At 45.8% G+C, this 13,915-nt stretch overlaps 1 protein-coding gene across 1 annotated transcript; it reads right to left on the minus strand.

Moving 5' to 3' along the window:
* Positions 1 to 141: 141 nt before the first annotated feature.
* On the minus strand, positions 142 to 13,232 carry LOC121624208 (death-associated protein). The gene is made up of 4 exons (XM_041961847.1): positions 13,042 to 13,232; positions 12,118 to 12,217; positions 6,617 to 6,659; positions 142 to 3,046 (listed from the first exon to the last, which is right to left on the minus strand). Exons 1-4 carry the CDS (start codon positions 13,094 to 13,096, stop codon positions 2,927 to 2,929), a joined length of 318 nt encoding a protein of 105 aa, XP_041817781.1. The 5' UTR covers positions 13,097 to 13,232; the 3' UTR covers positions 142 to 2,926.
* Between the last annotated feature and the right edge of the window lie 683 nt (positions 13,233 to 13,915).

A 13,915-nucleotide genomic window follows, 5' to 3' on the forward strand; every position in this document is an offset into this window, starting at 1 on the left:
TGCTCATGAGCTCATGACCAGTACCAACCGAAACTGACTATGGAGTCGTTCAGTGAGTGGGTCTGTCAGCTCAAACAAAGCTGTCTCTCTACAGAATTCATGAATGAGGCACCGACATGAGAAAAAGTGAAACTACACGCCTGTCATTTGCTATTTAATAAAACGTTTTTAATCCAGAAGGTATAATACATGCAATTTGGTTATATTTAATAGGTATTTCAAGGCACAACTTCTTTGTATGAGTATTCATAGTTACAAGTGAACCAATACTTTGCAGCGTTGGCATTATGTGCTAAATACTGATCTAACCTTTACACTGCTGTTACTAGTCTAGGAATATAATTTATTTCTGTACACAATTCAGCGGATTTAAGAAACAATCTTGCAATTTACCTGTTTCATTGTGGAATTCTTATGCATTTTTTTTGGGGGGGGCAACATTCTGTTCTTCCAGTCAGTCTAATAGGGCATGGCAGTGGATGAGAGCTGTGGCACTCTGGGAGAACTCTATACAACCGCGGAGAGTCAAGGAGATTGTGTCTGCTTTAATGGGGTGTTTCAGCTTGCTGACAGCGGCTCGCACCAGCTAAGGCTGCACTGGCTGCTTTATTGGGCTAACGTAAACTGACAGAACACCTGGTTGCAGATGCTTGTGTAAAGATGGATTACATGCACGAACACCTGGTGCTCACTGTGTGTGTGTGTGTGTGCGTGTGTGTGTACCTGGAAAAAAGCAGCGGGCAGCTCTTGGAGGTGCTTCTGTTTCATTTCAAAACACCACCTGAGCCCTAATCCCTCAGTGCTGGGTGCTAATTCACCATGGGATGCTCAAATACTCGAGGTGAGGCACAGGTCACAATCCATCAGGCAGGACCACTCTGAACTTCATCAGAGTACAGAATATTGGAGCATTCACCTTCTGTCATTGAGCAGAAAACTTTTTTTTCCCTTTTACACGGCAAACATTAATTATGAGTCACAAGACAACATTTTCATCCAGTCATGCCTCAATTCACACACACAGACACACTGAAAAAGGCTTTTTTTTTAAGATAGTCTATATCTTTATTTACTATGACAACCACACCTAATACCTAAGTCCACTCAATGACTAAAGATTTGTACAATTTGAACAATTTACTCAAGAAAAAGAATTGAGCAAAAACAAATATAAAACTCTTTCAAACTTAAATTAACATTGGAAATCATTCCTTCTTGGCGAGATAAATTTCTTTCTTTCTTTCTTTCCTGGAAACCTGAACGTTAGTGTTGAAAGAAGCGACACTTGAGTGTAAGGGGATGGGTGATTAAGGAAAAGGGTGGCGTGTGTTCGTGTGTGTTCATATGCATCGTTTTAAGGAAAAGCCGACGTGGATTTTGGTTGGCGGACACGGATTTCTGATATGCAACAAGTCACACCTGCAGATACTCTGGAACGTAGAAAACATTTTGCTTGCATGCTGACAAACCGTCACGTGTTTGACATATTTGTTCAAACACTTTTCCATGGAATGTACCTTGAATGCACCTCACAGTGAAGAGCCTCGCTGTTCTCTGAACTGCTCCTCTGCACTGCTCTGCTCAGCTTGTAATAAAAGCACATTACTCCCCGTGATGTTCAGGCTAATGTTACTGCAAACACAAAGCGCCCTGCAGCTGCTTCGCGGTAAATGAATTTCTTTAGATTTCATTACATTTTTGGCTGCGCTTTCATTCCGCTCGACTCTGGCGTGCGGCTGATAAATCCGCGTGAGTCAAACGAGACAAAAAAAAAATCTTGAAATCTAAGCAATGAGGCACTGCTGGGAGACTTCTACTAAGAAGCAGTTTGAGTTTGCATTAAAATTAGCTCACATTTCCAGGGAGGGATGGCCATGATCGCAGCTCTGACAAGGCGGGCGAAAATGGAGAGCAGATCAGAGATCAGTGAGACTCCCCTCTGCCAAATAAAAGGTAAGAATAGTGACACAGCATGAAACTGTAGCAAAAGCTAAACAGGTTTTGTTATGGTCCAAAAGCTAGTTTAGCTTCTGCTATAGCTGTAGCGAGCTATCTTGAGTCATGACACTAATGACACGAATCAAGTAGCTGCTTGGTTAATGACAGCCACTCCTACAGAGACTGGGTTATGCTTTGCATCCTGCTGGTTTTCCTTATTGAGCATCTATAATACTGAAAATGTCCAATGTCTCATAGTTTGATTATTACTACACGTCTACTTTAACTCTGGTCCATGCTGCATCCCTGCAATTTGGCAAGTCTGATGACGGGAACTCATCAAACTGAGTTTTGCGATTTAGAAGCTGCTGTCTGTGTGTGGATTACATAAAACTGGTGTCCACCTCGTGATTAGTTGATTGGTCTTTTTGGTCAGCGCAGATCATAGGTAGAAGGCTGGAGCGTGGGCTCAACACTGTGATGTGATTGGTTGGTCAGTTAGCCTGATTGATAGGTTGCTGTGATTGGCTGGTTGCCGCGATGTGTGGTACTGGTCAGCACATCGCTGGGGTGAGAGCACCCCCCTCCACAGACTCAGATCTGAGATCAGTTTCTTCATTAATGTTTGATCCTAGAGTGCTAGAGTGATAGTCATTTTAGAAGACCCTCCAGCCACTTATACCACCTTGAGATGATACGACTGTCAAAACAATCCCTCTTAAGGAGAGGACTGAAAAGTGCAGAACTAATAGTGCAGCACCAATGCAGGTGGGGTGTAAAGGGTGGGACTTCTACAATGGCGAGTTTGGCGTTGGCTGTCTGCTGCTGATAAATTCCTCATACATTTACTGCGAGAGGCTAACAAAAACTACTTTGATTATTTGGCAGATCTGTGCCTGGGTGGGGAAGCATCTTCATCCTATGTGTTCCTTTGGGGAAGGCCGGCTGGTGGAGATAGCGTAGCCGTTAGCGTAGCCTGTCGCCCGGCTCACTTGCGGGGCTGGTGGATGTGCTGGTTGATGTGCTGGACGGGAGGCAGCTTGGGGACACAAGGCTGGGGCTTCTGGTGGGCCACCTGGGCAGCTGCGGGGGTGAAGTCCTTATCACCCTGAACAGGACACAGTCAGTCAATAGTATTCAAGGGGAAAAGACCGAACTGCGCGAAAGCTGAGACACTCCAGCTTGCGGCCTGAGGTGCAAAATAAGTTCATGCATTGTCTTCCTGCTAAACACAATGAGGTTTGGAACATGCACAACCCCACAGAATGCCTATTATAGATACCATACTTGTATTTGTAAGCGAGGAAAATCAGGATTGAAGCTACATTTTCAGATGATACTGCCCGTCTCATCTGCTTTTAACCTACCACGGCAACATACAGCACAGAAAAACATCCATCCAGCTGAAGTCAGCTATTAAACAGTAGAAGAGAAGTGGTGTGGTTGCTACATCATAAGTTAGACACTGCTGACAACATAAGAGTATTGCAGCTACAGTAGGTAGGAGAATTTACAATAATTATGGGTAAGATCAGTGCAAAGGGTTTTAACTGGACAGTGCACAGGAATGTGTGCAGTGTTTCGTAGTTTGTCTACGGCTGGGCGCGGTATGCACAGTTTATGCCCCGTTTTTAAATCCTTTCCCTCCGATAATCATAATAACAATGAGGAAATCCCCAAAGTGCATGAAGGGTAAAGGATGGAGCACTCATCTGTCCCCGCTCATCTGCTCTGCAGCCTCAATCTCTTATTCCAAGAAAGCGGCACATAAACAGCCTCGCTCCTAAATCGGATCAAAGCAGGAGTTCGATCACTCACAGAGGAATCCGGCATTTTAATAAGACTTACTGCAATCATGACTCCATTCCTTCCTTCTTTCTTTTTATCTTTACCTGCCAGCACTAGATTCTTTCTTTTCTGTCTTGTTCCGGTTCCCTGCTCCTCCCGTTCCTCTCCGGTTTGAGTCACACACCTTCATTCACCTGCTTTCTCCTGCCCCTCGTCCCACTTGCCTTCTTCACCCCCCATCACATTTACGAGAGAAACGTTAGTTCAAGTGGGTGGATGAAATTTATGGCTGTAGTGCTGCGTGCTCGCTTATCACTGGGTGTGTAATGCAGGTTTTCCATACATACAGCACCTTGGGGGTGGGCGCACAGCTTGGTCAGAGCTCACACATTAAACACACATTACATCGTCTCATACATGATGGAAGTGGATTAATATTGAAGCTTTTAATTCTCTCATTTAAAGTACTGGACTGGAGGATTGAGCTAAGTCGCCGTTTTGCTGATGCATCTCATTTGTCCAGATGTTGCCATATGTGGATGTTACTGCTCCATCATTAAGATCATAACCACATGCCTCCCTAATATTCTCATTTCTTCAGATGAAGTTATATAACCGGTGTAATCGACGCTCTCTATGAACCTCTAGCTGAACTTCTACTCGCCCACACCATCCTCGCTTGACCCTAATCCTCTCTTTATGTGTGTGTTGGTTTATTACTGCATTAGCGCAACTTTTCCTGCATGTGTATGTGCGTAGGTGGGCACTAAATATTTACAGTGCGTGCGTGTTTCTTTCGTTTTAAGCCAATTCCACAGCACAAGTGCATGGGATGTGGATGGATTTGACCTCCGTGCGCCCTTCCTCTCTCCTCTGAAGCTCAAAGCTTCTCTCTCCGCTCCATCGCTGTCCTACTGAAGCCGACGAATGGGAGGGAGTGCAGCAAATTAACTGGATTACTGCACCAAACTGTGGACAGAAGTCACACTGATTGGCCCTTTTTACCATTTTAGTAGACAAATAAAACACTCAGAAGTAATGTGATATATGCTACGTTTTGTTTCCAAATCTAATTTTCCTTGTAATATTTTTATATAATATTAAAGGGAAAATGTCTTCAAAAAAATGTCGCTGTTGGAGGGAGAGAGAAGCAGTGGTCAAGTGAGTTAGAGAGCGAATGAAGAGAGCGAGTGGCGTTGGAGAACAAAGCCGTGAATCAGTGTTCGGTGTTTTCTTCATTCACATTAGCATAATGCTGCAAAGTTATATTCTCAGTAAAGATATTTTAAAAAGTTGAAAAAAGTTGGTGTAAGATCAGTTATTTCTTTCCATGCATTTCGAGAATTTGCCCACATCCATTGTTTTTTCTTCTAGAAATATGTGCTTTTTTATGCAAATTATTGTAAAGCAGAACTGTCTCAGCCAATATGCATATTCCCTCTCTCCCTTTAAAGTATTCCAAGGCTGTCCTGTTAAAATATACTTTTCAACAAGGTGTTTCTTCATGGATTTCATGAATATAACTGTGTGTTTATACAACAAAAATCAAAGTTTCTGGTGAGATCTGATCCCCTGTGGGGAGGAGGATGTGGTCTGAAGCACCAAACCAACTCTGGACATGAGGACAGAATGCATTAATTACCTGATCTAACCAGCCTGACTTTGAATTAATTATTACATTAATTTTTACAAGCAGGCATCTGAGAATACCATTCTGCTATTCAAAGAAGAAGACAGAACGTGCATAGCCAGGAAACGTTGTGGTTTTTACATTTACTGACACTGACACACACACACAAACAGACACTGAAGTGTTTCACTTAGCCCCTAAAAGACTTTTCTGAGCATTTGTGCAGTGCTAGCCTCTGGGCTTGATGGCAGTGATACGGGGGCGAATGGGAAGGCTAGAGGAGGATCGGGGGATAAATGGGATGCCTGCCACCTTGCTGATATCGTTGCAATCTTCCGCAAACAATCTACCTGGTCTGACAGGCAGGGAACGGAGCCATGCAGGGACTCAAGGACAGTTTTTCACACAAACACACACACACATACACACACACAAACACGGCTATTCACAGACTTTGACCCGCTTTCCTGAGTGGCAGGTCAAGGCTTTCAGAGCCTAAACAAACACACGAACGGAGGTCGGCACAGTTAAAGCAATACCTGGACCATATAATGTACTTAACATTGGGCTGTCTACCTTTGTGAAGCTTCAGGTTTTGTTGAGACTGTGTCAGAGAGGTGCTGATTCCACTCTGCGCTCATTTTTTGCATTTGCACATTTTGCAGTTTATGACGAGGCTGTATTGAGCTGCATTATACTGTGCCATTAAGTGTTACCAGATTAAACATAACAGGAATATGCAACATAGATAACAATTAGATATATAAAAGTCATTAAAATGCATTTTTCAGACTGTGGTTATTTTTTATTTTTCAGTTCAAGTGTCAATATTTTCTCTCTTTTTTCTCTCATTAATTTTCAGGCTGGCTTAATAACAAATGGTGACAAATTAATATATCACGACAAAAGGATCCAAAAACCATCAATTCATGGTTAACTGACTGGCATGCATAGTATTGAATTATAGATAAAAAAAAAACGAAACTCACAGCATTATCTTTAATTGCAGATATGCGATGACTGAACCTAATCCTTTATTTTATCACATGTTCTCTCTGTCTGCCAATCCACTGCTATTCTCTTCATTTTCTTCTCCTCCCCCTGCTTTGCCTGCTCTTCCCCTCTCCCTCTCTCTATCTCGGCGCTAAGCCTCTACCTCTCCCTGTAGAGCTCGTGTCCCAGATATAAACCACCTTATAATGCGTATTTCGACACTGCTGGTGGTCTGTGTGTGTGCTGCTGGGAGTGTGTGTGTCTTACCTTTGTAACCACTCCAGACACAATCATGGGGGCCTTTGGTGGACTAAAAAGGAGAACAAGAGGAGAAGAGAGAGAATTAAAAAAAATGAAAATTATTTGCAGGACAATTTAGTGAGCAGAGTGTGCGTCCGTGGCTTTATTCTGTGGTTATTGTGTGTAATGTAATCATTGTGTGTGTAGCTTATGGGTGCAGTTTAGTGTGCATACAGTGTGCCGACATCTACAAAAGTTTACCTATTTGGCTGCTTGAAAACCTCAAAAAGTGACACTGAGCCTGAATTTGAACATCCCAAGTTGTTGAAACACACAACACCCACGGTCTCACTCTGTCTAGCATCACACACACACCCACATACACCCACATACACACATATACACACACCGGATGGACCTGCCAACAGCTTAAATAGCTCCCATTCATCCTGGCCAAACACTGGGGCTCACAGCTTCTGGATGAGAGGAGGGAGGGAGGGAGAAGGCTGAAGCAATGAGAGGAAAAGAGAGCTAAAGAGGAGGATGATGATAAATGAAAGGATTTGTAAAGGAGGAGAAAAGGAGAGGGAGAAGAAGAGGAGGAAAGAAGGGAGATGAAGGGCTGAAGGCAGGTCAGGGCAGGTAGAGGAGGGGGAGGAGGGGGAGGAGTGGCGAGGGGAGGCAAGGGGCAGGGAGGACAGAGGAGTGAAATACCAATATAATAATAGACTGTTAGAGGAGAGGAGGGGAGGATGGAGGAGAGAGGGAGGCGAGCGCTCACTCGGAGAAAGGGAAGGAACGGAGGCAGAGAAAAGGATGAGGCGGAGGGATGCGGAACCCGGGGTGAGTATCGACCTTGACGTGACAAACGAGCGCCGTCTAATTTTACGGCGTCGTCACCCCGCCGGCAAAAGAGTGCAGTTGTGGTGGCCACCTTCAAAACTCCACTCAAAGGCATCAGCTGCATGTCCAACTTATCGGCGTACCTCATTAACGGTCTAACATGTTGAAAAAAAAAGTTTCTCACGCAGAGCGCAAACCTCTGCAGTCGGGATCCGAGCACCTGGGGAAACCTAACATTCAAAACATCTGCTGGTTTATTTTGTGTGCACAACTTTTTAATCGCAATCAGTCAACAGTTATGGACTCTCAACACATCTGGCTAACCTCCATCTCTGCAATCAGCATCCTGGCACAGTGAATAGCCCTGCGCTCCTCATCCTAATGAGAATATTTACACCTTGCTATTAACTTACAGCTTGGAATTTCACTGATTATCCCTCACTAGCCACTTGTCAAAATGCGGGGTTGAGAGGCTCTCTATTAGCATGTCAATTAGCTAAAATATGGCATATTAGCGCCGCAAGCCTTCCTCATTCAAATTAGTGCTCCGTTAGCTGTGAGCTTGCTAGCTCTGTGCTAACATTTGGCTTGAAAATAGAGTTTTTTTTTTTTTTTAATAGGTTATCTGGGGAATGTATGGAGAATACATGTGCACATGGCAAGAAAACAAAAAAAAACTGTGTAAAAATGCTAACAGGGGATTTATTACATTTGTTAGAGTGCAAGAACCTGTTGGCTAAACCTGAATCGTAAACACGCCTGGCAAGGTGCCATGCTGCATGTATATAAGTATCCGCCTTCATCACACACACGACAGTCGACTAAAAAGCATAGCATTAAAGGACGCCAGATTCCCTCATTTATTCTAACAACCCATCCATGCACGCTTGCGTTTTGTGCCGTGCCGCAGAAGCGTGCAGCACGTATGCACAGTGGCTGCCTCAGTTTCAATTTCAGCTGCAGCTACAGTGAGGTGTGACACAGCGGGGTTGAGGTGAAAAAGCACGCTCGGTTGGATGCGCGCTCACACGCTGAGACGGCGTGGGCTGGCATTCACCTCACGCTGGTTTTTTCACATGTCTCTATTCCGCCGAATGTCTGCCTCAACTGATGCTGTCTGCAGATGAATGCTGAAGCACTGAAAAACACACCGGAAAAGTCAGCGTTGTGTCTGAAGCATCAAACTTTGCCTCTTGTAACTTGGACCGGACACAGAAAGACGGCAGATGGATGAGACAGGCCGGAGTGAGGGGTGTAAGCCTGTCAGAGAGACAGACAGCTAACAAGCTATGACTCCTTCAAAAGAGTAATAATTTTATTTTTTTAGTCAGACAGCAAGATGAGAGTGTAAGCTTTTCACCAGACTGCCAGTTAAATCCACAGATACTGCACTGCCACATTCTGAAGACAGACCCAAATGACAGGTTTTCCAAATGCTTGCTAAATAGATGACAGACACTCAGTTTAAGACTTTTTAATCATGCATCACTACTGGCCCCGATAGCTCAATCAAGATGCCACACAAAAGCTCAGCCATGAGATTATGCTGACACCTCTGTCCTATCTGTATGATGGAGCAGGACAGAGAGACCCGGAGAGAGGAACCAAAAGCAGCGAGGACCTCTGCTGCGGTTTGGTGTGACTGGGAGGAGGACGGCTGCGTGTGGGGACAGACAGAGCCTGCAGGGGGCAGCAGAGGGCTGTGAGGAATCCTGGGGAGGAGTCGCTTTGTGCCAGGAGAGGAGAGGAGTTGGAGGAAAGGAGACCGAGGGAGAGAAAATAAAGAGAGAGGGGGAGGTACAGGATTGAAATTCTGCAAAAGAAAGGGTGAAATGTGCATTACCATGTCTGCGTCGCGTTACCTCCTCCTGTCTTTAGCTCGGAAAGCCACAACTAAACACCACCACAACAACCCCACCCATCTTTCTGTGCTTCAGCGCGGCAGGAAGTTTGTTGCCGTGGGCGAAGTGGTGGTTGCCATAGAAACTGATGCCTGTTGCATGTCTCCCCACCACCCCAACCCACCCCCTTCCTCTCTCTCTCTCTCTCTCTCTCTCTCAACTTTTCACCATGAGCTGTCAGCTCTCTGCACATTTCACAGCAGTTCCTACCTACCGTGCATGTGTGCAGTGATTAAGTCAAGCGTACACACAGCACCACCCGCTCTTCTTCCGAGGCTCTGGAACATATCCACCTCTCGCCAAAATGTGGAGGAGCGGTGACAGTGCAACTGACACGAGGCCTGCCATTACCTCGGATGCAGCTTTTGCACGTTCGGCTGGTAGTCTCATCCAGACGGCGCGTCATAAACTATACATCCGCTTTAATAACAGGCAACACGTTAAGCGATGAAACAACCATATGTTCATCTGTCTATGTCTCCCTCTCTCCTGCGCCTCCAACTCCCAGTGAACACCACATTTTTTACACACAAGAAGAAACACCCGATCTTTTCCTGATGCATTTGAAAAACACATTCACTTGACAGTTGGCGGGCAGGAAGCCTCTCATGGGTCAGCAGTTTGCTCCGGCTTATGCCTCTCTTTCTTGCCTGCACCTTCTCCTTCTCTTACCGGATAAAACCTCTCTTTCTTATCTCCATATCGCCATGGCATCCCTTGCCTCCTATACCATAATAATCCCCCCCCCCCGCCATAATCCCAGCCACCTATCGCTCTCCCTCTCCCTCTCTTTGCCCCATCTGTCCATCTCGGCTAGATTGGGTACGGCAGGTGTTCCCCTGACTACAACGCTTCACTGGCTGCTACTAATGCGAAATTTACCCAGTAGCCACCTGCTAGACGTCCATCAGCGTGACACAGAGAGGGACAGACAGAGTGTGTGTGAGTGAGAGAGCTTCACTGGCTTTATTTACTGATGGAGTGCAGTTACTAAGCCTCTCTTTTTGGACGCGCTGACAGGTAATTTTTAGTTTAAGATAAACATTTCACAGGAGGAAGGCAAACCTGCGTTTACACAGCCAGGCCAAGAGGAGTTTATCAAGCTAAAGGATGATTCTAAATGGTTTCCCCCACTGATTTAAATGCACTATTTGTCTAATTTGTTTTCATGGGCTAAGTAATGATTCCTCTTCTTTGGCTGCCGGCTCTCCGAGGAAGTTTTTGGGGAACTGAGCAACAGCTGAATGTTGCCAGTGCAGCTTACTGGGACACATTCATCATGTCTTTAAGACTGCAACGCACGTAAACCGTAAGAACAGTTGGGAGTCATTGCAACAAATGAGGAAGTGCATATTCAACGGCCGGGATGACGGTCACTCTTTGACCAGTGATTGCTGAACGAAGGACAGTCGAAGTGCTCGCTCCTTCTCAAGCAGGCGTTTACCCTTGAGAAGTACATATAACTCAAGCTTGCATGTTGTTTTTGTACTACTTTTATCTACTTGACCTCACTTTTCGCGTTCATGCTCTGCCTATTATTGCAACTCATCTCGGCACAAAGGAGAAGGTAGCAAAGAAAGTGATTTCTTTCCACAGAGAGGCTTCATACTATTCCTTCTCTGAATCCTTCTCGGAAAATACTCAAAGCACAAGGCGGATGAAGAACATGCAAAATATTACCTAGTGTGTGTGTGTGTGTATAAAGTACTTGCCCAAAAACTTTCCTGACAGTTGGCAGTGTTCTTGAACCCTGCTCACTGCTGTGCACTGCTTGTCACTTCTCATTCATCGCCTCTCATTAACACACACACACACACACACATACATACATACAAGCCGATACGTGGTGTGAATATGCCACCTGTACCGAGTAGCTGACGAGCCCTTGTGAATACTGAGTAGACACGTGTGGCCGTGGAAGCTGACGCACGCGACCGCACTGAAAATAAGCGACGACTCGCTCCATGGCAGAGCCGGGCAACCTCGGCACAGACAGCGCGTTCAAGCAGCAAACGCCAAAACACGCTGGGATGGAAACAGAACAATCACCGGCGCCGGCATACAGAGCCAGTGCGATGTAGAACATGCAAACCAAGGCTGCTTATAGCAAACAATAGCGACTGCTGAATGGGCTGCTCAAGTTAATGCTGTAATTACGCAGTAATTATGTTGTTTACCGAATTAGCTGGCAAGAGTACACAACAAGTCTGCTGCAAAACTGCCTACAGTGTCGCCTTATAGAAAAGTGGAAGCAGCTAAATTGCTTAGTTGACAATTTGCAGGAGTGTATTTTTGTGTGTGTGGGCATGATGACCATCTTACAAATCACCACGGAGAGGTGTGTTGCACAGTGTCTCAGTGGGACTGTACAGAACCAGTTTTACCTCTGTGGTGAATGCATGGAGCTGCTTGTGTGTGTCTTTGGTGTGTGGATGGATGGATTATGAGACAGCGGGGCCCTGAGCGCAGAAATGAACAGGCCCCACTTCCTCGACACAAGACACAGCCCACATGTACATGGCTATAATTAAAAACGTAGCTTTTTCTATGTATTTTGACCTTTCATCCACACACAAACACGGCTTTGGACCACTACTTCCTGGGTGAACATCTCCACGGTCATCCTGTGTCTCCTTGTAGCCACTAATCGGCTTTCCAGCAAGAAATGTTGACAATCACTTGAAACAAAGGCTCTGGCCCGGGGACCGAAGGGGCGCGGAGGCCCCTGAACCTCGCCCAGCAGACCCATTCAGTGCTCCCTCCATGACTGTGTGGGTGTGGTACCTGCTGCTGACGTACTCCTCTTCATCATCTTCCTTCTGCGGCGGCTCTGCGGCAGCGGCGACCTGGTGCTTCTGCACTATCCTCATGCCTCCTGCCTTCACTGCAACACAGATAAAACACAGAGATCCCAGATGCTGATATAGAACAAAACACACATACTTGAGTTTGCATTGCAACTGTTAGGACTTCAATTGTATAATTTAACTGTATGACTAAGGTTAGAGCGGCTGTGTTGCCGAAGTGCACTGGAGCAAGACCCAGAATTGCGAACAGCTGCAGGGCTGCTGTTGTGCAGCTGGCCTTGACCTCCGGCCTCGCTGCAGATGCATGATCACAGTCAGGAGAGCGGTCTCTCCGGCGCTCACACACCTACATTAACACATGTGCATGTTTGTTAAACGCTGACAGGCAGCAGCCTCTGTGTGCCGAGGGCCTCCCACTAATCACAGGTTGGGTGCGAGGTGCATCTGTTATCTTTCTGTGCTATCAGTCCTGCAGCTGCTGAGGCCCAGTGCCCTGCCGCACCGCTCATGTCCACGTACGCCTTAACTGCTGTTCTTCAGCCTACGTCCGCCAGCCTGTGACCTCCACGTCAGCGCCATCCAGCAGCAGTAACCGCGGCACTGTAGCGAAAACCTCTACAGCTGCCGATCGCTGCAGTTTGACCAGGTTTAATGGTGTTGCGAGATCGCACGCCAATCAGGAAGTGGAGAAATGTGAGAATTTGAGAAATAAGGCAGATTTCAACGCACGCAGCCTTGAACGCTGAGACACGCTCTCATTCGCTGCCATCTGCAAGCGTAAAGATTGCATAAACATTCAGCTCCATCATGTGATATTTGCTTTAAGACACTGCAGAAACAAAGGCCTTCAGCTCTGTATAGGAAGCTCTGAAAAACAACTCAGCAGCACAACAAGCTTTACCTGCAGGGAGACGTCCTCCTTTGGTTTCGATTTTCTCCTTCGGCGGGGATGACATGTCCGCTCCGATCTGCGGTCTGCAACGAGAAGGAACCCGAGCGTCCGACAGAGACAGATTCCCGCTTTATTCTGCCTGAATTTGGGGACTACACTTAGGTCTGGATCGTCAACGTGGCTTTTTCCTGAGCATTGTTTGGAAACGTTGCGTGATGACGTCACGCGCGACCATCGCGGGGTCGAGGAGCGCGATGACGTCAGGCGGCGGCCAGCGCCTAACGTGCTCGGATCTGATCTGAGAACGTGAATGTTCCTGCTGAAACGTGTGCATGTTGTGGATGTGTATTAAAAAAGACATTTCATTATAAAGAAATGATAATAATAATATGTGCAAATGTGTGTTTATTAGGTCTTGTCTTATTGTTTATCTAATTATTCCAGGTGATCCCAAATAAACTGCATTTAAAAAAGAAAATAAATAATGAATGCATGTGTGGGCAACAAATGAATGACAGTTCATAAAGAAACGTGATTATATCCACAAAAGAGCTGTCAACAACAAAGCAAAGTATCAGGAAGTTAAGTGCTTAATTTGAATATTTGATTGAGCTCACATGCTGATGTCTGACTTAAATATTATGTAAACACCAATTGGGGGAATAAACACTATCGCCCTCCAAACAGGCATAATTCTAAGCACCTAGTAGATGTCCACCTGCACAGCTTCTAAAGCTGAAGCCTTCATTAGAGCAGACCTCTTCTAATGAAGCAGCCACTTTCCATCTCTCACCTGTGAGCCCGCCGTCGTGTCAGAACAGCAGGAAGAGCAGCAGCAGCAGGATGAGCTGATAAAAGGCAAGAGAGACAGCGGAGAAGAGAG

Source organism: Chelmon rostratus, chromosome 20, assembly GCF_017976325.1.
Source record: "Chelmon rostratus isolate fCheRos1 chromosome 20, fCheRos1.pri, whole genome shotgun sequence".
Taxonomy (NCBI): Eukaryota; Metazoa; Chordata; class Actinopteri; order Chaetodontiformes; family Chaetodontidae; genus Chelmon; species Chelmon rostratus.